Genomic DNA, 25,055 nt, shown 5'->3' on the forward strand with positions numbered 1-25,055 from the left:
TTTCATTCTTGTCACATTGAGACATACCACATATTAAGTAGTCATATTTTGGATGGTCAGTGTATATATGCATATATCATACTAATGTAATTAAAATTAGGTTACACAGCTTGCGTACATAAAACTTATATTTCTTGTCAGTCCAAATTAGCTTTTGTTTATTAAAGCGATCCGGTCGGGGAAAATAGCCTCGAGAACGTTTACAGTAATGTTAACAAGATAAAAAGATGTATGTGAAACAGGATATACGCATCATTGTAAGGGGAACAAACGTTTTCTGATGTAAGAGAAGACCCAACATCATTCTAGTGAGATCTCTGTACATCTGATGACTATGAACACACATCTGATGACTATGAACACGCACATGCAACATTGAATGTCCACCCATACACAATATTGAATCTTATGTCTATAATACAACGTCGCTGTCAGGGAATGAGCAAGTATATAATTAGAAGCTAATTGTCAGATTTTACTTGCCAATTTGATTAAAAGTATTATATAAACTTATGCAAGATATCCTGTTGGCGACTGTTATTTCAGCATTATAACACTCATTATTTCAATACCTGCGAAACGAATTTACTAAGAGTTGAATTGATTGATTACTGTTTAGTTATGATGTTCTAATGGTCTGCTACAGTCTACCCGATTAAATTGATGCAACTTCTGTTTGTTTGTTTAAATAGTGTAATGAAGAATATTATTTACTAGATTCGAATCAGATAAAAAAAAAATACAATAAGAAGAACTGTGGCAACAACTGAACAAATATATAAAATATCAAGAATTTTGCAACAAATTCGTCAGAACATGTACCGAACTGGATATGTATTTTGTACACTCCGCATCGAAAAATTTGCCACTGCTAACGCCGTGCAGTTAGGCCACCCAATATACACCTCCTTATTCCATAATCGTGCCAGGTAAAGATACCCCCTCTCTCCCCCTTTCTGCTCTCCCATACTAAAATTAGCTAACAACATAAACGTAATTCTAATTTCAAACTATACATGTTTTAGTTTCGATCAAATGAAATAAAAAAACTGAGACGAAACAAGATTCATAAGTTGATGTAGGGAGAAACTGAAACACACACAATGAAAAATTGAAACTAATATATGTCTATTACACAAAGATTCAGAAATGAGGCAGACAGAGAAAGAGAGATTGAGAGAAGAGGAGAGAAGAAGGAAACGAAAAGGAAGAACAGATAAAAATGTGGAATTCAAACGTAGTAAGAAAAGAACCTAACATAAAGTTCCGTTTCGAGAAATCCAACAGTAATATAGAAATAATATTTGTTTTGACATGTTTTTTCAGAACTATTCGACTATATACAGGATGCTTTAAACATCCATAAAGTCACTTTCATAAAGGATAGCATACTCAATTTCCATTAGAACTGTAGATCTCCGAAACACATTTAGGATAACGTAAAAAGTTTAACACACATGCTTTGTTTTCGCGTGGTTCGATTGCAAATTCGGTAGTGTTCATTGGACGTAGTGATCCAAAATACATTCTAATAAACCCAGTAGTTACTGTTGGTCATATCTTCCATTTCAGACTCCTAATGCAAACTGTACAAAAGAAAAAAACAAAAAGAAAAGAACACGAAAGAAAGAAAGAAAGAAAAAAATGAAGAGTGCTATTTTACTACTAAAGTTCTATCAGAAATACGCTATATTAAAAGTCCAAACTTTATTGTAATGAAAAGTTACAAATATTCAAAAGGAAAAGTTTATATTCCTCATAGATGTAGCATGTTTCAAATTTGAACGTGAATAAATCATATTGAATTATAGGGTGGAAGCAAATTTTGTTCGAACAAGTATAAATAAAATTTTGATTTCAAATAACCAAAGAGGTTACCATTTTCTAGTCTTTTCCGAAGATTTTTTCTGTTCCGAACATCCAGCATCGATTTCCTGTCTTGCGGTTATAACATATTTGCACAGATATAATGCACAGGTTAGAGCTCGAGCGGATCATCCTGTCAGTCGGATGATCTTGGTTAGGTTATAGACCACCACGGGGTCGAGGATTCAAACCCGTAGTGACCCGATAATTTGACTGAGACTCGGTAACCCAGAGGATAAAAAATATTTTACTTATTCCCTTGCGTTTTAACACCATTTCTGTCAGAGATGACCAGGACTGGAGATGTTATCTTCAGAGCACGAAAACCACGATGCCGAAGATCCTAGTTAATTAGTTCTTCTAGACCAGGTATATTGGGCTCTTGCTCCATTTTAACTTTGGAACTCACACACGCATATGAATTGCGTGCGAGAGAGAGAGGAGGGGAAAAGTGAAAGAGAGGATAGAGAAACGTCAAGAAAGAGAGAGAGAGGGGAGACGTATGTAAATATGAAACATACTTATCATTGCAGTGTATGATGTAGAACGCACACACTGTCTACTAGAATTATCTCCAGTGATGCCTCGTAAGTTTTCCAGCAGAAGATGAATCTCTGTTTGCAGCCATTATTTTATGCGAAAAATCAAACTACCTGATGGAGAATCGAACCAAGATCTTCCATTTGGAAGTCTAGCACTTTACCACTACACCACCGATTGCTTATCCCAAACTTTGTTTAACTAAATCGTGTAGTGTTTCAATCTGAGAACGATAACAGGAAAAGTTTATACTGCAGATCAATGATGTGTTTCGAATGTCCTGGTAATTCCCTGCTCTTTCGTAAGCAACATTCGTAAATCATCTCTATCATGATACATGTGTGTGCTTCCACATTCTTACGTATTGCTTGTCCAGTATGATAAGTCGATTCTTGAAAATCTCTTTGAAAAAAAAAAATAAATAAATAAAAAAAAAACTTTGGCGTGAACAGGAGTTGAACCTATATTAAATAGCTGTATTATTCATAAGGCCATTACGTTACCCCCACTCTATCATGACATCTTAAATTAAAAGCCAAATATTAGCTTCTTTATCTCAGATCTTTGGAACGAACCGGCTTCTTCCCTTAAGGTTATTTACATTAAAGTGTGTAACGAAATTCATTTATTCGACGGCCAGAGAGAAATTAGTGCCCACTAATAAAGAAAAAACATACGATCCAGGAAAAATTACAGAAATAATACATGTTGTGCAGTAATTTCTCGTGTAAGTTCAAAAGTAAATTTATAATAATAATAATAATAATAATAATAATAATAATAATAATAATAATAACACTGTTCAACAATGAAAATGTAAATTGAACAAAATCAGTTAATTCTTATTGATTTTGTGGTGCTGATCACGAATTTGAAAGTTATTTCCGAATATTAGCTCTACTTCTCGTTTTACAGGCATGTCTAATAATAACGCTTTAAAAATAAATATATTCGCTTCGTTTGGGGTAAAATGTTACACTGATCCGGCAACACTGGAGAAACTATATGAACGCTTGGTTTCATTGTGTTCCTTATCTCAGTAGTGTTCTGCTATTGTTAGAAAAGACAGGTTTAGTGCAGTTATCAGCGTTTTGGGTGTGACGTTTGTGTAGTGCAGGACATAAAAATACAACTACAAGTACGCAAAAATACTGGTATTTCGAATGTATATTTTTAATTAGTTGTCGGAACTATTTCAAGTGACATTTTGAGGATTTCAATAAACAAAAATGCCGCGAAATTGTGTAAACAGTGCGGATAGCTTCTGCTACGTGTGTGGGGAAGTGACATTTTCCTCACAAAAGCAGACTATAACATCACTAATAAGAAAAGCCTATCAATATTACTTCGGTTGTAAAATTGGAGACCAAGATAAATCTTGGGCACCCCACATTGTGTGTAACACTTGTGCCAGCAATCTAAGAAATTGGATTAATGGGAAGGGGCGCTCAATGCCTTTTGCTTTGCCCATGATTTGGAGGGAGCCAAGCGACCACATCAGAGACTTATTTTTGTATGGTTCCTTCCGTCAAGAAGGGAATTTCCACGAAGAAGAAGCGGGCCTTGATCTATCCTAACATTCCTTCTGCAATGCGCCCTATTCCACATGGAGAAGGACCACCTGTTCCTGACCCACCTAAAGAATACGATCTTTTTTCTGATGATGATCAAGAAGTTGAAGCTCCTGAATCAAGTACTTCGAAGGACCCTACGTTTGTTGTAGAAGAACCTCCATGTGAACCACATAGACTTACTCAAAGGAACTAAGTGATATAATCAGAGACTTGGACCTCTCGAAAAGCAAAGCCGAAATTTTAGCGTCACGCTTAAAGCAATGGAATTTATTGCATGAAAAAGTAAATATTTTAGTGTATCGGAATAGGGAGAAGATGTTCATTTTATTTTTTACTATGGAAGACACACTTGTGGCATTACAGATGTAAATGGTCTCATGAGGGCACTTAAAATTAATTACGAACCTACGGAGTGGAGGCTCTTTATAGATTCGTCCAAGGTGAGTTTAAAGGCAGTGCTTTTACATATTGGAAATGAACTTCCTTCAATTCCTGTAGGTTACGCAGTTCATATGAAGGAATCTTATGAAAACTTGAAACGTTTACTTCAAGCCATTAAATATTACGATTTTCAGTGGCTCATTTGTGGTGACCTTAAAGTAATAGCACTGTTGCTAGGTATGCAGTTAGGGTATACAAAGTATTGTTGCTTTATATGTGAATGGGACAGTAGAGATCGTGGATCTCATTACCGCAAAAGTGATTGGAGTACCAGAGAAACTCTTCAGCCGGGAGTGAAAAATGTGCAGCATGAACCACTGGTAGATCGTAACCGAATTTTGCTTCCCCCTCTACATATTAAATTAGGTCTTATGAAAAGTTTTGTTAAGAGCATGAACCAAGAGGATGAGGCCTATAAGTACCTAAGAGGACAATTCCCTCGATTAAGTGATGCCAAAGTTAAAGAGGGTGTTTTCATAGGCCCACAGATTAGGCACCTATTCAAAGATCGACGAAATTCTCCAAGGTGAGGAGAAAGCTGCGTGGGAAAGCTTGAAGAGTGTTTGTTCACAGTTTTTGGGAAGACACCGAGCAACAAATTACAAACAACTGGTAGCAAAGTTGCTATTGTGCTACGAAAATCTTGGTTGCAATATGTCTCTGAAACTCCGCTTTCTTCATTCACATCTAGACTTCTTTCCCGAAGATTGTGGAGCAGTAAGTGACGAACATGGTGAGCGTTTCCATCAAGATATTGCAGCCATGGAGAAGAGATATGAGGGAAAGTGGAGTTCTAACATATTGGCCGACTACTGTTGGACTATTGCAAGGGATGCTCCAGATGTAACCTACAAAAGGCAAGCCAAGCGAAGACGCTCAAAATAAAATAAACATAATCTTGTACAAGGGATCACTTGAAACTTTTGTTTACATTGCAGTGTAGTTCTTGCACACAAAGGTATTTGTACATATTTTTCATGTTTTGATGTTAATACTGATTTTTATTACGGAATTGTTAATGTTTAACTTGACCACGGTTACTTTATTTTCTGTATCGCTGTGAAACTGGTACTTGCGCAATTTTGAAAAAGGGAGTACAAGGGTATAGAAAGCTATAGGTTAGGGTACTTCTAACTCCCCAGCTTATCACATCACAGTGAAATAGACAAAAAAAATGTGAAATGTAGGTTTTTACAAGGATTTTGCTTAAATCTTCTATAAATATTAATACATTTGTATATATACAGCTACTGTTGTACAAGGGCTTTTTTTCACAACCTGAGCTAAGAAAATTCTTCTATTATCATTTCCTTTCATATTGTGCTTAAATGAATGTAAAAATCGCAATTTCAAAGAATTTACATACTTTCGATCAAAATTTGTTGAACAGTGCAATAATAATAATAATAATAATAATAATAATAATAATAATAATAATAATAATAATAATAATAATAATAATAATAATAATAATAATAATAAATGTTTACATTTACAGGATAGTTGTTTTCTCCTTTTTCTTCTTCTTCCTATTATTATTATTATTATTATTATTATTATTATTACTAGCACCAATTATCCGCTTCGCTGCGTTAAATAGAGAAAAAATAGTAATATGTTCCGTTACTCAGTCACTTTCTACTAAAGGGCTCTTTGATACCGGTCATTTTCGATGAGTTTTAAATATCCCCTCCCCACCCTATGTTGTGGAGAACGGCATCTGCAGTGTCATTGTTCATCTCAGGGAGCCGAAAAACTGTCAATTCGACACTGATATTGGTTATTTCGATCATTTTTATATATTTTCCCCTCCTCCAAGTTGCGGCGCTGAATTTGGATTTAAACAGCATCAGATCTGTCACTGTAAATCTCAGCGTCTCGAAAAATTATAGATTCGTCACTAATACCGGTCATTTTTCGTTATTTTTTAAATGTCGCTCCCCCTCCGACTCCCTTAAGTTTCACCGTCAAAGTTATATGCCAGAAACCATCAGGTTGAAAATTTGATCGAGGTTGGTTTGGTGGTTCAAGAGTCATTAAGTTTTATTCATTTTTATATAACTCCCTCTGCCATCCCCACCAAGTTCTACCGTGAAAGTGAAATGATAAAAGTCATCTCAGGCCCGAACCTCATCTATTCTAAAAACTTGATCGAGATAGATCGTTTGGTTCAAGAGTTATCAAATTGTATTTATTCCTTTAAACTCCACCCTTCCCTCACAACTAAGTTATATCGTCAAAGTAATTAGATAAGTTCCAGATAAGTTCCAGATCCGAACTTTATGTATGTTTAAAGTTAGATAGAGATCGGTCCGCGGGCTCAAGAGTTATTACGTTTTATTCATTTTCAAATATCTCCCCTCCTCCTCCTGTAATGTACCATTACAATCTATGTAATGAAATTTTCGTCGGGAGGGGTCCACTAAATTTTTCATGTACTGTATCATGCTAATTTTCCAAAATATGTCTCAGTTTTTATATTATAACCAGTTGATTACAATTAAACACAGAATTAATATGGAAGCTCGGGATAATTAAGTAGAAAATATATTATGGGGAATATATTTATTCGTAGGTTATTTCATGATAATATTTTGCATATGGGTATTTCAAGTAGGCAAATATTGAAACCATCATCTTAATGCTATATGAAAACCTAGGTCCGCTATTGGGCAGGAATTCTTGGAATTAACTACCAATCTAAATTTTGGCAGAATAATTTAGACCTCATCGTCCTTGTTAAGATGCCCATATCCTTTCCGAAAACCGGTTTTATTAAGTTTTAATTATTTTTCATTCGTTTTATAATTTTCCACCGCCTAAACCCTTTGTTCTGATTGAACTATTTTCTGAAGCTATGGTATCAAGGCGCGAGAATCATCACTTCTTGACTTGGAACAATTTAAGCAACGCCCACGCTAGTTTGCTCCGGATAAATATATTGGATTCTCATGGAACAAGCCGTCTTATCCAGGTAAACTTATTTCTATCTAAGAAATAAACCATCTAGGAAGTTTTTGAGAGCATTAACTTATTGAAACTCCATCTGAAACAGTTAAAAACGTTGGTGAAATATAGACTTTAATTCCAGTGACGCCATGTTCGTCAATGATAATACTTATGGACAGGATTCATCATAGTATGTGATCGTTGCATAACAGTTTGAAGATCAGTTTATCTTTCTTTTACTCCCAATATCATCAAAATTTTCCTGTTAATGTTAGGTTGCGATAACTTGTCCTCATAAAGAATCATTTGTGTACATAGTAACTGTGATTATTTCAAAAATAATTAGTAACATGGCGGTATCTTCAAGTTTTTTTTGTAGCTAAGCTAATATTCATTATGGTAGAGTAAACAAAGAAAGGGGCTCCCATTTACTCCTGACTTGGGTATTTCTTCCAGCAAAAGAATTGGTTGAACAGAATTCTTAGTTGTTTTCTATTCCATTCAGGAAAAGGGACCCCCTTTCCATTGATAGTTGCATAGTTTCCTCACTTTGACAGTTAATTAAAGAACCACGAGCTAATTGGTAGAAGGGTCACTTGGGTCCTGATTCAATTCAGTCACTCCCTTTCTCAATCTACAGAGCTGGTTTAATATGGTAAATCTGGAAATTGTTTGTATAATTAAACTGGGTAGTAGTGTTGATTAGCGTGTGTAATAACATGTATTAATCTTTGTGTTTGTTTTCTGTTTATGTGGAATGTAGCATGTATATGTTTGGGTTAGTATTATGACAGTAGAAGTAGTGTGTGAGTGAAAGTATGACATATTTAAGTAGGACAATGTATCGTTTACTATATGATTTTTCAAATCCGGTTCGTCATAATAGATGTTTAAATTCAAATGAAATTAATAGTAATGTCGTATAGTGATTTGGTGTACAGTCACGAACATTAATAAATGGAGGCTGAAATCATTATTTCTTATGGCTCCAACCTCCATTTATTAATGTTCGTGAGTGTACAAGGCCATATTCGATCGTGCATAGGTTATTTAGATACTACTAACGCCATCTCCGGTATGTTCAAGAACTAGTGTTTTGTTGCTGCAAACCGTAATGATTTAGTCAACTTGAAAACCCTTTTTCCTAAAAAAAAAAAAAAAAAAAAAAAATGCGTAAATATTACATATATTATTTCTGGCCTATATAAACGAATAGTAAGGCAAATTGATTTCAAATTAGCCTTTCCTGAAACTTACAACGATCTGTATGGACCGGTAATTAAAATATTAACAAAAATAAACTTTACGTATATTATTAAGTAGAAGTTAGAATATATGATGCTATTCTTCCGTTCCCAGATTACGATGCTAATTTTTTTTCTATTCGTGCTGTAGAGTAAACCTCATTGTTGATATCAAAATAAGCGTGCTTAAATAAAATTATCCTTGATAATAATTGATTTTCATTGAATATATATATATATATATATATATATATATATATATATATATATATATATATATATATATATATATATATATATATATATATATATATATATATATATATATATATATATATACTGAACTCTTAAGCTGCGAAGTGGAATATAGGTGGGTTCCGTAGTGAGAAGTACTGGGTTCATGTGAGGTTCCGTGTATGGATCGGTATGCGATTATTTGTTGTACTGGCGTATAAGTTGTGATTACGGGATATGACTGCTTTGAACAGTCTTTGATATATTCAAAGTATAGGGTGCTCCAATAGTGAATTTGAATTATAGTGTTATGAAGATAAATAAAGGATATATATATACGTAAATATTAAAATGAATGCGAATAAATAATAGAACATCCCTAGATGTATATGTTTAATATAATTGTTGCCACAAGTGAAAGTATTGAGTGTTTATGAATAATAATAAATATTTCGAGTGCTGACCCTTACATTAGAACTTCGCATGAGAACGTTTGTTTTTGTGTAATTAACGTATTATATTTCGCATTTCATAGTTCGGTGTTCACTAGTAATAGTCTCCACATATTGAGAATCTAGTCCGACGGGGTGGATAGCATCATATAGTAAAAGATTTGAGATATTTTACAATTGATCACGGGAATATAATAGCCGTCTGAAAACTCGGTGCCGTTGAAACACATGCATTTGTTTTAATGTTAACCTGCAATTTTAAATTTCTTTTCCACGGCAACCATTCTGACTAACTTACCCTTGTTCGTAGAGGTGACGGAATGGATAGAGCCAAACAATTTCGTAAATCAATTACAGTAACTCGTATTTTCGTACCCAGTTGTCGACCCTCTCTCCGCTTCAAATATTTTTCATTTTCTTTCTTAGTTTTAAATTAGGTACCTATTGAAATTAATCGACACCTCAAGACGTGGCGTTCTTGCGAATGTGGGAGCCACTGGTTAGATTTGGCAAACAAATCATCAGTACAAAATTTTAAATTTTTTAATTTTTTAAATTTTCTCAAATCCTTAGGATTTCTTCTATTACATCGACTTTACTTTAGTTTTCCATACTGTCCTCGGAATTCTTAGTTTCTGAGGGGTCGGATAATTTTTTTAGAAATCCTAAATTAGAGACTACATTGACACTTCCTGCTGGAGCGGGCGTAATCTGAGTGAATTGGAGTGGTCGTAATCTTAGTGCCGGAAACAGTTAATAGTCAATAATTCTACAGGGCTTATTCCTTGTGAGATGGTTGCCTAGAAGGCACAGACTCGTACTTATGAACTCAGAGACCCCTTTGGGCCACGCATTTGAGTAGGTCACTTTTTTCAGTATATATAAGTATATTTGGCGCTGGAATGTTGTGTGTGGAAATTCGACTACTTACCTTTGTAGTTTTAGTGTCCTAAGTTATTTTCCTGTGGCGCGCCGCTGTCCTTCTCCTTCGGCCATCTCTCTATTCTCTTCAAGACTTTTTTAAAATTTTAATCTCCCCCAAATATTGAACTTTACAAATATTGATCATTCAGTATATAGCTTTTGAACATAATTTACTAGCTGAGACGTCGTGAGACATGATTCGTGGAGGTATTCATCGACGTGGAGTATGGAGGGACTGGTTTTTCATTGTATTTGACCCACCGCTGGAGTGAATGATGGTTCCGTACACTATAATGTTTTATTCTCATTCTTTCATGATTGTCCGTCTGAGGTTCTCTGTCGAACTATCACCTATTTCTACTTTCTTTCTTTTGAGTCTCATAAACGTTAAGGTTGTAGTAGTTTGGGCCCAAGAGTAGGATTAACATTCTAGGTTCATACACATATTCTGTATTTACGTGCCTGCCTCACATATTAAAAGGTCTATTTTGAAATTGAAGATACGGAAATATGAATTTTATGATTATGCGCAGGTATGCAGTTGATTATATGAAATGTCGGAAGTTTTCATTCATTAAAAGTGTTGCAACCTATTACTAAATTATTTGTCGCGGTTGTTAAGTAAAATGTGTAAATAATTATTGAATATATGTATATGATGAGATATAAATATATGTAAAACGTAAATATGATATTGAAGCGAAATGTAGAATTGCTTTGAGGTAATGAATTAGTGTAAAGGACTCGGTACCTACCCCGAATGATCATTTGGTTGCCGTGGATCCAAACATCCGACGAGTGGAAGAGATAGATTTTAGAATACCGCCGCATACTAAATAATCTTCTTTATGTCCTGTAGTTTTGTTGAATGATATATGTAACTTCTAACCTCATTGTCATAATATAAACTGCATGTAATATGAGACGAGGGCAGGTCGTACTCGTAACCCTAAGTTACCATCAAATCCATTTTTGAGTTCATAAATATGAAATCTTTGTGCAAACCTTACATTTAAAGTCCTTTCTTCGTATCCGAGACATCCAATCAAATCAGTATTTTCTACCCCAACATCTGTGCGTCGATATAAACGAGATTCTCTTTAAAAAAGGAATAATAAAAAATAAAATTTCTCACGAGTCGAAATTTGATATAATTAGACTACCAGTGTGTGCATCTAGTCAGTGATCGTATGATCGGAAATCTGATTAGTGACTAAATAACCAAGGAAGTAAAATAACCTCCGTGATTGAGGAGACAGAACTTTGTTACTATAACCCGAAATTGGAAAAAGTGTTATGAGTGCACCAATGAACAGAATTCGTATTGTTTACAATGAGTAACATAATTACATGTGGCATATGAAAATATAATAGAGCGAAACAAATGGGCACTGTAAAAAATGCCTGATAGTTGATGTTATAGTGATGCTCATCGCTAATAACGAGATAGGACCCGTAAATTGACAAAAAATAAATAAATAAATATAATCTTTATATATGGGAAAAGACTTATTTAATCTTCACATAGTTTTTTTTTTCTCTCTATGATCTTGTAAAATGTAACAATATATCTATATATGTGAATTTTTTGGTACCATGTAACCCTGAAATTTAAGTAAATTCCTATATAGATATCCAAATATAAAATGCTTTCTTCTAATCTTTCTGTTGATATGTGTATATACAAGTCATCCAGATGTTATTGTTCAATTTAGTATGTATATTGCCACATTCCTTTATATGTTCATAACATGTCCATAACAATTAAAATTGTATCTTTTTTAATAGATGTAATAAAATGTCCAGTAAATTGTAGTTAGATGGTTTTCTTTAGACTATTTTATCCATGTCTATACGCTGTGACGTGTGTATGTGTGTGTGACTGAGTGACAAATTTAGCTTTAAGTTGTAGTACTAATGTCAACTTACAGTGATAGTGTTCAAGGTACGACGTAGTTTATGAAAGAAAAATCCAAAACTAATCCAAATCGGCTCTGGGAGAAAAGCCAAGATAACAGGAGGCGCCTGAATAAACAACGATCTTTCAGAAATCTCGAAATTCTCATTTGTGAAGAATGTATGCATTACTTTAATTTTTTCCCTGGCTGATTCGAATGTGTGATCGATCTCTGATTTTGGAGTTCAGATACTGGATACTGGTTAATCGTCGTTCCAAAAATGACAGACAAGGTATAAACTAAACTTTCTCGTCACCCGAGCTGGGTCGGGACAACTCCCACTAGTGTAATCGCCTGGATCCAGGTCAGGGTTGTATGAGTGAACATGTGTCTTTCGGATCACTTCAACCTCGATCCTCAAGCGATAGTATTTGAATACAAACTCCTTTTTAGTAATTATTCAAGTTCCATTACCATATTCCCATAGTTATCCAGTAGTTCCTTCTCCTCTAATCTGCGCTACCTTTTTCGTTCCCTCCTTTCCTCCTTCTATCCTACCTTCAACTTTCTCGCTCTTTCTTTTCCTATTTCTACTAAAAAACCTGAAAAGAGGGGTCGTGATTGGGAGTAGTCGCTATTGACACGGTCACTAAATTGTTTTGATGTTTCTTCGGAAGTCCGATATGAAATAGTCAACCCAACAACAACCACCTGAAGTTAGAATTCTAAAATTCATTTATTTAATTTATATTTGGTTAAATTATCAAAATTAAAAAGATTTTAATATTTAATTCAAAAGTATAGCGACTAGACACCCCTTTCTCATTTACTTCCCGTTTTTTTACTACTTTTCACTCCGACTAAGTTCTACCGTTAAAATGAAATGATAAAAAGCTTCCCAGACCCGAATCTTGTAAATCTTGAAAATTTGATCGAGATCTGTCGTGCGGTTCAAGAGATTAGGAGCCACAAGCATAGCTACTTTCAATTTTATAATATAGGTTATTATTATTATTATTATTATTATTATTATTATTATTATTATTATTATTATTATTATTATTATTATTATTTATGTACTTTTCAACTTGCATGTTGAAATTGTTGCATAATATGCTTTTATTTCCGTAATTTTTAATGGATTGTATCTTATTTCCTTTATAAGTGGGCACTAATTTCTCTCTAGGACGCCGAATAAATGAATTTCGTTATACATTTTAGTGTAAATAACTTTACAAGAAGTTGATTTGTTTCAAAGATCAGGGCTGGCTTGTAAGTAGAAAATTAATATCTGGGTTGACATTACCATTGTAGGTAGTGTTGGGGTAACGTAACAATGTTATAAACAGTGCACCTATATAACTTAGGTTCAAATCCTGTTAACGCCAAAGTAGTTTTTCTTTCACAAAGTGATTGTGAAGAATCGACTTTTCATATTAATGAGCAATGTGGAAGCAAACAACTGTATCATGATAGAGATGATTTACGAAAGGGCAAGGGAATTACCAGAACATTCGAAACATAGAATTGATCTGCAGTATAACTTTACGTGTTATCGTTCTCAGAAAGAAACACTACACCATTTGTTAAATCAAGTCTGGGAAAAGTAATCTTGGTTCGATTCCCCATCAGGTAGTTTGATTTTTCCGCATAAAATAATGGCTGCAAACAGAGATTCATCTTCTGCTGGAAAACTTACAAGGCATCACTGGCGATAATTCTAGTAAACAGTGTGTGCGTTCTACATCATACACTGCAATGATAAGTATGTTTCATATTTATATTCGTCCCCCTCTTTCTCTTTCTTGACGATTCCCTATTCTCTCTTTGTATCTTTCACTTTTCCCCTCCTCTCTCTTTCTCATGCACTTCATATGCGTGTGCGTGTTCCAAAGTTAAAACGAAGCAAAAGCCCGATATACCTGGTCTGGAAAATCTAATTAACTAGGAACTTCGGCGTCGTGTTTTTCGTGCTCTGAGGATAACATCTCCAGTCCTGGTCTTCTCTGACGACATATTGTTGAAACGCAAGGCAATAAGTAAAATATCTTTTTATCCACTGCGTTACCGAGTCTCAGTCAAATTACCGGGTCACTACGGGTTTGAATCCTCGACCCAGTGGTGTCTATAACCTCACCTACAACTTCCAACTGACACAATGATCCGTTTGAGCTCTAACCTGTGCATTCTATCTGTGCAAATTACGTTATATCCGCAAAACAGGACATCGATGCTGGATATTCGGAACAGACAAATCTTCGGAAAGGCTAGAAAATGGTAACCTCTCTGGTTATTTGAAAATAAAATTTTATTTATACTAGTTCGAACAAAATTTGTTTCTATCCTATAATTCAATGTGTTTTATTCACGTTGAAATTTGAAACATGCTACATCTATAATGAATATAAACTTTTCCTTTCGAATATTTGTAACTTTTCATTACAATAAAGTTTGGACTTTTAATATAGCGTATTTCTGATAGAACTTTAGTAGTAAAATAGCACTCCTCATTTTTTTCTTTTTTTCTTTCTTTCATTTTCTTTTCTTTTCGTTTTTTCTTTTGTTCAGTTTGTATTAGTAGTCTGAAATGGAAGAAATGGCCAACAGTAACTACTAGGTTTATTAGAATGTATTTTGGATCACTACGTCCAATGAACACTATTGAATTTGCAATCGAACCACGCGAAAACAAAGCATGTGTGTTAAACTTTTTACGTTATCCTAAATGTGTTTCGGAGATCTACAGTTCTAATGGAAATTGAGTATGCTATCCTTTATGAAAGTGACTTTATGGATGTTTAAAGCATCCTGTATATAGTCGAATAGTTCTGAAAAAATATGTAAAAAAACGTTATTTCTATATTACTGGTGGATTTCTGGAAACGGGACTTTTGTTAGGTTCTTTTCTTACTACGTTTGAATTCCACATTTTTATCTGTTCTCCCTTTTCGTTTCCTTCTTCTCTCCTCTTCTCTCAATCTCTCTCTCTCTCTCTCTCTGTCTGCCTCATTTCTGAATCTCTGTACTAAAATTAGGTTTACAATGAGGCGTGAATTCTAAGTTTTCAAACTACACTATGTTTTAGGTTGTTCGGATAAAGTTCGTCTCGGTTTTGTTATTTCATTTTATCGAAACTAAAACATGTGTAGTTTGAAATTAGAATTACGCTCATATTGTTAGCTAATTTTAGTATGGGAGAGAAGAAAGGGGGGAGACAGGGGTATCTTTACCTGACACGATTATGGAATAAGGTGGATATTGGGTGGCCTAACCGCACGTCGTAACAGTCGCATTTTTTATGCTGAGTGTACAATAAACTCATTGGGCCACAGTTGAACAAAGTGTCTAATCATGCAATGAGTGTGAACACAATTTTATTGAATGTTCATATGCGTTTATTTATTTAATTACTGAGGGGGGTAAAGGCCTAATTTTCTCAAAATGAAACTTCTCCAATCCGCTGAAATGAAAATATTTGTTGTTTATGAACAGATTCTATGCAACCTATTCACATTCTGTGTAACATTATTTGTTTGTTAGCTTATATAGGCTGAATTTAACTTCATAATATTAAATATGAGGACATCATAAGAAATAAAACTAGTTTTAAGTCAATTTTAAAGGACTTCCAAACTTAAAAAGTATACTAGTTCAATTATTTCGAAATCCATTTGTGTAACATAATCAACAATTGTTCATTTGCAATAGGGACTTACTACTGTTAGAAGCTGGTTTCTTGACTATGTTAGTGGCGCCATTTTTTAGAAAAGACAATATGTGTCCACGAGATTCCATTGGATTTTGGTTGCTTAAGTGGCTTTTATTCCGTGTATTATATTCTTCTGGGATTTCCAAAATCACTGGCAATAATCGTTCTTGGTGGAGTCTAACAGGTAAGAGATCCAGATAAAAAAAAATGTCAGCCTTTGTGCTGCTTCATCTTTATTATTGGTATGTGTCTGTGTTTCTGTTTATCAATTAGACTATCGCTTCCGAATAAGCGTTCAGTATTATCAGCAACGAATATGTCAAAACGAAGGTTTGGGGATTGAATGTAGTGCATGGGATATGGGATTGTACACAAAAATAACTAATCAAATACTAATAGCATCATTCCACTCCGCGAGAGTCGGATTCAATTTTACTTCCTAGTCATTATTTTAAAAAAAAAAAAAAGAAATAATAATAAACTTGCTTGTCAATCATAAGTTCTTTTATGTAGTTTATTTTTAATATTTAAATAACTTTTATTGAATCTGTTTCTTCAATGTATGTGTGATTGTTATTTCAGCGACAAAGAATAACTTGGAACATCAGGCTATTCCTACACCAATTGCGTGGTATGCTTCCCAGCTACCATCGTTGATACTACAGCTTCAGAGTCTAGTATCGTTAGCAATGGAATTGGTTATACCTGTTCTATTTTTCTTCCCACATCGTAATGTGCGTATTGTTAGTTTTTACATTCAGGTAAATAATTAAAAATGAATATTTCACTATATTGACAAATATTTTATAGTTTTAATAAATCTTAAAATTACATTCTTTATTAAAATATAAAGGAACTTTATTAGTAATAAATAGAAAATATACCAAATGTTTTCCAATTTTCGATATAATCATGTTTAGAGGTAAATCAGAATAATTTAAATATACATATAGATAAATATGTGCTCTGTAATGTGGAGAATTACTTTCCGTGATGTGTACATACAATATTTAAGGCTTCTTTAGCAACTTCTCGAGAAACAAACCCAAGGTGATGATGTTCTTTCTATAATATCCCACGAGTATTTCACATTATGAGGGTCTACACTTTATGATTTTGTTTTAATTGACAAGTATAAAATAATAAATATATATCAATTTCAAATGTATAATAATGAGGTAGAAGATACTTTTTGAATGTCATGTGGCGTACACGAAAGTTTTTTCAGATTCATTACAAGTCAACTCAATCATTTAAAGGTATGACAGTGGAGAAAAATGTAGAATATATATTTCGAAAATGTTGGACATCTTTATTTCTTACAATTTTAATGTGTGCATTACATTTCTATGCGTATAGGTATCCTGTTAACAGTAATTTTTCACAACTTGGAACACTATTCCATTGAATGTTTTCCAATTAGCCCTACAACTTATCATAGCATTTCCGTAAAAGTAAAATTAATTTATAAACTGGATAGTCTATATAATTAACAAACACACATTATTTTTTTCGACTGACAATTTTACATGATTTAATTTTTTTGTAGTACAATTATTGCGGTATAAATATATTTTTTTCAATCATACAATAGAACAGTAAATTTTCATTAAATTAACCGTCTTCAGTTCCATTATAATCTTTTTGAGCCTCCCGACACAAACATATGTGTTCCACTAAGTTAAAATCATTTACTTTCCAATTACCGTACTGACCTTAGTTGTACAATATGTCGTCCAGTTATATTTAATGTTCAGTGTTGTCCTTTAGGTTAGAGAAGAAAAACCTCATCTAGTTCCTTTCCATGTGGTAAGGTGCCAAGAACCGATGACAAGCACGTTGGATAGCAATAGCTATGCGTTGAATTAGGAAAGATGTTGAACGAACATCTCCAGTAACGATAGAAATGCGTCTGCCTACTTCTCTAATAAAATCAAGGCCTGTAGATTCCCAAGCGCCATTAGCCTCGATTGCAATTGGAGCAAAAATAAATTTATCAAGGATGTTGTTATATTTCCTTTGCTTTTCTATCTCTCTACGACTTGTAACAGCTCCAGCATTCATAACAGCTAAAGGAAGACTTCAAAGGCAAATGTATCTGAACACGTAAAGTCCCATACTAGTGATTTGCCTCTCATCCAAGGAACTAATGTCATGCCATGAGGTCATACCATCATCATCTGAACGACAACAGCCTACAGGTTCACGCATGGAAGGAATTCCAGCTGTGGTAAGGTCTCGTAAAATGATACCATTCACAGAGGAGTGTCTAGCGTGTCTGCTCATGCCCTTCAAGCATGAAAGACCATGCAAGCCACGTTGATTAACTTGATCCCCGCAAACTGGACAGCGATGTGGCTCACAAAGAGCTGAACCTGATCTTAAGGCGACAGCAGTTCAAAATGTTTCATTAGTCATATGAAGACCTAATGGTGGGGAGGGTATTACATTCAACCATGCTCCAGCATGTAGGGATGAGGCAGCAAGAATCCTGGCTTTATCCTCTGGAGCAATAACTGGCTGTGAGAGTTCATGAAAATGCTCTGCAATTAGCGTATACCAATATTGCTGAGAAACTCTTTTGCTAATTTCTGGAAGACCTGTACCTGTTAAATTCTTCTATTGTTAGAGCCTTCTTGAACTGTGTTATCTGAGTCCAGGTGGTAACCTTGCGGAAGGAGAGCCACGACTAAACAAAGAGATCCGTGGTAGGACGCTAAAAAGGAAGGAATCCATATCCACGGATCGTCGAATATCAAGACCCCATAATCTCACGGGTAAAGATGCTAGAATCCAAGATTTGTCGCTTAAGGAGCAGTTTAAAATTGACTCCAGACCCATTTTAAGGATAAGATCATATTTCTCCAGTAGTGGAGTCTCATTCCAAGATGGAAAGCATCGTAAGAAGTAGTTTAAACGAGGGATCGACAAAGAGGCACGTAGAAGAAAGAAAGCTGCATGTACAGAAATCGAGGTCAGACGAAACAAAACAATATTCTAACCTCGATATGTTGTTTACCAGGACATTGGTAAATGTTTCCTTTGTGAGAGTGGCACCTAAATGACAAGCATCCTGGTTAGTTAGGAGACGTATTTCTGGGCCAGCTTCATCATTTTTTTTTAAATAATAGGTCGAACTTGGCTTCATCTGACCCAAGAAATCCAACTTCACACTTTGAAAAATTCAGATGTAGGCCAAGTGCAGATGCCTTCTCATTTATTTGTGCTAGAGTTGAAAGAACTACTTCAGGCTCATCAGCGAAGTACCATCATTCAAATACCAGATGTTTAATTCAATGTTGATTGATTTCACTAGGGAGTGAATGGTTATACCAAAAAGTGCGCTGGGCCCAGGGGATCGCCTTGTTGTACTCCTCTCTGGGATGAAATAGTGTCTTGACCTAAGAATAGATCAAGACATTGGTAAACATATGGATGGATTGAAGGATATTCATTCAACACTGTAGTAAGCATGGAGTCCCGGTGAAGCTCGTTAAATGGGTTGCGAGAATCCAGCTTTAAGATAACCTTAGGAACATTGTGAGTGGAGAAAAAACAAACCTTGGTTGCATGTACAGCTGCTTCGGCTCTAGGAATACAAACACTAAGTTGATGGGGAGACAAAAAGTTCTTAAAATGCTCCCGTGTTCTGAAAAATATAATTTTTGCTGATATTCTGCGCCAGACATTCCCAACGGCGATAGGTCTAATTCCACCACATTTCTTTTTAAGAGCAGTAAGTTTGGCTCCGAAAATATTTATAAACTTGACCTCCAATTTTGTATTAAATTTATATTATTTAACAATGTACGTTTAATATGACTTGTTTTATTATTTAAAGCTTAATTTTTCTCAGTAGCTATCTTGATTTGACGCGATTAACTTGACAAGATACCACAATTTCTGAAACGAATGAAGTTGTATATATGGCTTTTAAATTGTGAAATATTATCAATTTGGAAACTTTTTTTTAAAAATTGATTTTCAGACGTTCTTCTGTCCTAGAATACAGTATACATAAAATCAATCATTTTTACGTTTAAATCTTAACGACTGGTATCACTGATTCGTACACTGATTCAATTTCCAATGGTAACTCAAGTTCTAGCTAACGATATCAATTTGTTTCAGACGTTGCGCGTTATTGGGATGTGGTAGGTTTAAAATGGTTGTGATAGTAACAACAACGATATGACTCGGAGCTCAACTTTGTAAGTATTGCGAGTCTGCAGTTTGGAGTCTTTCGGATTTTAACTGAAAAATCAGTGTTTCCAGTGAATTTTACCTTTTTCACATCCCATCAATCAACTGTCTTTAAAGAAATATAAAAACATCAGGAATAATTAATTAGTGCTTATTACTAGTAAATCATTAGTGGAAGACAAGCGTGTGTAATTTTTAAGTTGATATCCAATTTGATTTATATTTCCTTGAGAGACATTTATTTCCTTGCACTGGGTGTAGCTCATTTGTAACGCATGTATTTAAACGACAAATTACTATGTATTGCAGAGAATCTTAAAGCATCGGTCGCGACTCACTGGCATTTGGTCCTGAGTAAACCTGTGGGTCTCGGAATTCTTTTATCAGACTTTACATCAGGGATGCAAATAAGCAAGAAAATTTTAACAGGCTCAAGAAAAAAGCTACTACCCCACATCCCACAATAGAAATCATTTACTTACCTTCGGTATGATATTAAATACTCGCCAGCGCCGATGAGCCACTCGCCCCGGGCGAGTGGTTATTTGCATCCCTGCTTTACATGTTTTAAGAGTGTAAAGAATGAATAATTCTATAATTTCGGAAAAAAAGTATTAACCCTTAACTACTCTCGTAAAAAAGAACGTTACACTCTGGTTGGGTTTGACAGCCCCCAATTGTTTCTTTCAGGATCATTGCTTTTTAGTGTGTGTTTCCTAATTCCACGGCTAAGTTAGTGTTCTTCTGTTTCTTTCTCGTATTAGAAAGTTAGCAATAAATATGGTCTCATTGTACAATTAAATGCAAATCTCATGAGAAGTTACTAGTGTGACGTTGAGAAATATCAGGCTAGATAACATTTTTTTTCACACGAAGACAATGAATGTATTTTCTTATGTTTTTTCACTTATTTTCATTTCTAGATGTACAATGTGAAACTCCACTAAAAATAACTGTCACTTCGTGTTTCCATATCGTTACTGATACATATTTTTACAAGACTAGATTCATCACTAGTGATTGAGTTATCACTCTTCCATATTGATCTCCACCATGATCGCTTTCTATATCTCCGTTTGTTTGATGTTTCAACTGTCTTCAAGATTCTGAGCATTCTCCTCGATATTTACTCTTTGTATATTACTTTGATTCTTGGTCAACTTGTCAGTCTTTTCTCTTTTCCTCGTTTCTCTTAATAACATACTACAGTCAAATGATCAACGCTGAATTTCTCTTTAACCTCTCGTGGCATTTGCCGCAAATCTGCATCAGTGATCACTTTCAATTCGAAGTGATCACTTTCAATAACAGAAAGATTTTGTGACATTCCTTATGTTCCAAGCGTAACTCCCAACATAGCATTTTCGAAATCAACGGTAGGTTGTATATTTGCTCACACTGTCTTGATTTAACCCATATTATCATTAATGTTTCAAATTATTTCGACTGCTCTTAGACTAATTTTAAATAATTTGAAATAGATTTTCGAAAAATCGTATTTTGGCATCTTTTCTTCTCAGACCTGAAAATAGACAAAATCACATAGATATCTCTAATGAGGTATCGGTTTAGAAACACAAAGTGCAGAACTAAATTTTTAGTGAGATATGAAAAACATACAGAAAATATGACCTTTTTGAGTTTAATGTCTCACTATTATACATCAAAGCTACAGGAAACAGTGATAATGAGATGGATGATAACGGTGGAATGACGAAAGTGGGAGGGAATCCCGAGAAAATTTTCACGATGTTTATTCACTACACAGCTCATTTGGCTGGAGCTGGGATCGAACCAGGTACCCCATGTGGTAGAACTGAGAGTTCTACCACTGAGTAATCGCGTCCTCAACATGATTTATAGCCACAGGAATGTGTTATAGTGATAGTAAACAAATTTTTCATTAGTTTTACGGAACACAACTTAATAGGACACGGCGGTATCTTGTTGGTTATGCAGACCATCAGAAAATTACATTCTTGGAAGCATCTAGAAAAATAGTCACTTTACTATGTGTCACGCGAGTCATACTGGATAAAGTCACCGGTTGTCACTGATACCTACATGTCTCTTAAAATTTTACTTTGATCAAAGGTAAAGTGTAGATTAATGCTAGTTGTTGTCTCAGAATTTAATTATACATTTAATTATTGTAATAAAATACAACAATTAGTTTTTTAAGATACAGTGTCTTAACAAATTTGGCCATATATTTTCTTTCTTCATGAAAAGAAAGCTCTCAATATAGTTTATACATAAGATTGTAAATATTTATGTGTCCTATATAACGAGTCCAAGTAAACAATAGGAAAAGACCCCGTTAACCACTCCCATTGGAATTTTCGCTTACATGATTCCAGATATTTCTATTAAATACTTTATACTTATACATTAATTAACACACATATCCCGTACAATACGTATACTCGTACATTCATACAAAAAGTAAACAAGGGGACTATTTCTCTCTATCCAATTATACTAGGCGCATCCAGAAAGTAAGATCCAGTGCACTGTAATATGAAAGACGAACTTCAGAAGCAAAATATTTTATTAGTGGAGTTAGTAATACATATAATTCAATTAACATATGCATCATCCTTATTTGAGATATTTGCCGCAACGCAGCACTAGCTTTTGTATGCTCGTGTCAAAGAATTCTGCTGTCTATAACTAGAATCAGAATGTCACAATCGTCTGCAACTCAGCTGCAAAGTCGAAACGTTGTTCGGCCAGAAATCAATTCAGGTAGACGAATAGATGAAACTCGTTGGGCGCGAGGTCGGCGAGATGGTTAAACATATTCCGACAATCGTGGTTGGCCAACATGTGTCTCGTCGTGCATATTGATGCGGCCTGCTGTGAATTGTCTGCACCATCTTCTGACCATACCTTCAGTAATGACATCCGGTTTATACACTTCATAGAACCGCCGGCGGAACACGACAGCTTCTTAGCATGGAGAAATCTGCTTTTTCCATTTTAGAATAAGAACAGGGTTGTTCAAGAGTGTGGAAATGCCCGAATAAAACTTGAATGGCGTTTAATATAGCAAACCTTAACACTGGAGATTTGTAAAAGAAGTGAGGAAAATGTTATAGGGCATATGACAATGACGTTCTCTATCTTCAATCAATCTTGACAATTTTAAATGTCAACTATAGCTTGTGAAACCTTATTCTCATAGGAAATTTCCTTATTAGTTGCATAGTATGCCTATTTTTGCTTTAGTACTGACTCTTTAATTTTATCGTTGATAATGCGCATTTTGTCATTTGAGTAAGTGGTACCACTAGAAGCTCCAACTCCACCAACATCTTTCTGTAGATTATCCTGTTCGTCGTATGCAATTTGCTGGATGGGAATTAAAGATCAAATATGACAAAATTCCAGATTCTAATACAAAATGCTGCTAACTGATGAGGCAGCCTTTTACATTCCGGTCGAATTGAACAAGTAGAAGTCTTGTAGTTATCGAATAATAATCCACATTGGTGCGATGCATCTGCAGGTATTCCCGGAAAAGTTATAAAGGGGGTGGGAGCACAGGACTCTCGTTTTGGGCCATTTCTTCATCAACAGGACCTCAACAATGATTTCATATCTTCGAATGTTAGAAGAGAATATCTAGTTATCTCTATTGTCAAATGGGCCATTCTCTATGTTTTACCAATGGCGCCTCTCTGCATTTCGACAATTGTGTTTGTAGGTACATGGATGGATTACAGTTTTCAAACATTGGATTGGTCGGCAAAGTGCTTTGGAGTGGCTAACCTGTTCTGCATATCTTAAACCACTAGAGTTTTGTATGTAGAAATATGTCAAACCTCGAATATACTATCAATATTTTATATGTTGAATATGTTAAGCAACACATCACCGAAGGATGTGCCAAGATTACCACAGACAATTTAAGCAGGCTTTTGCAAGAATGAGCAATAAGATTGACATTAGCAACTAACCGGAATGAACAACACATAGAACATATCATTTAAATTCTAATGGTCTTGGCTTCTCCTGTTTAATGGGGGTGTTAACAAACAAATAGCCATAAGTTCGACACAGAGCAAAACTAAGCTCACCATCAAATGTGTAAGAAAATTTCCTATGAGAAGGAGGTGTGAGAATCCATGAGAACTTTCAAGATGCCAACCACCATCGTCATATGTTCTATAACATTTTTGCTTAACCTTATTACAATCTTATATTGTCTGTTTCGCTATTTTGTCCATCATTCGAAGCTTTATTCATGTGTTAAAACATTTTGAACGATCATGCATTTACCAAATTACACTGGTGTTTTGTGTAAATTGCAACATCAAGAAAGACTGGCAGATATCCACCCTAATTCAAAGAATTGTAAGGCAGAGTAATTACAATATCAACAGGATAGCGCATGAATGAGCCCAGCAATATTCTCGCTTCAGTGCATTGAGTAGTACTGCGTCAGGGTAGGCATGAAGTTATGAATCATTCACGTAATGAATTCTGCACAAGTGATACTGTGCATCGTCGAATTGAGAGGGCTCAATATACACAGAGGAGAACATTGGAATGGGAGCTTACGTTCGGCTTACGGGAATACAGTTTTTCATGCCATGAACTTAGTGCCCGTACAGGTCATTCTGCAATAACAGTGATGCATGTGAGGAAACATAGACAGAAGGAACCCGTAGGTAGCGACGATCGGTGGTGGACTGCACAATGTATCTACATCATGGGTTGATAGAACTCTTGTCTGCAGGTCGTGAGGGACCGTACAGCGCCGTCTACAGTGCTGACTCGACGTTGGATCACGGTAATAACTTTGTAGACAGTTCGACGGAAGATGAAATGGCGACACACATGTTTGCACGTCGCCTTCCATTGACTCAAAAGCACAAACGCCTGACACCACAATAGATGCGTGAACATTGTCGCTGGCGTGTTGAGTAGTAGATGGTTTTGTTTCCAGACCAGTCCCACTTCAACCTGTCATATAGCGATGATCGCGCACGTGTAAAACGCTATCGTTGAGAGCC

At 35.0% G+C, this 25,055-nt stretch overlaps 1 protein-coding gene across 3 annotated transcripts in view; it reads left to right on the top strand.

The window, feature by feature from the left end:
* Positions 1 to 25,055, top strand: part of LOC145660561 (lipase maturation factor 2-like) — a 181,334-nt gene that overhangs the window by 65,245 nt on the left and 91,034 nt on the right. For 2 of the 3 annotated variants that reach the window (XM_081725786.1, XM_081725801.1), the window contains 2 exons: positions 15,831 to 16,015; positions 16,414 to 16,592. In XM_081725786.1, the coding sequence (XP_081581912.1) occupies positions 15,831 to 16,015; positions 16,414 to 16,592 (364 nt within the window). The remainder of the gene's footprint in view (positions 1 to 15,830; positions 16,016 to 16,413; positions 16,593 to 25,055) is intronic. The other variant, XM_081725791.1, reaches the window with a different exon arrangement.

Source organism: Thermobia domestica, chromosome 1, assembly GCF_964235325.1.
Source record: "Thermobia domestica chromosome 1, izTheDome1.hap1.1, whole genome shotgun sequence".
Taxonomy (NCBI): Eukaryota; Metazoa; Arthropoda; class Insecta; order Zygentoma; family Lepismatidae; genus Thermobia; species Thermobia domestica.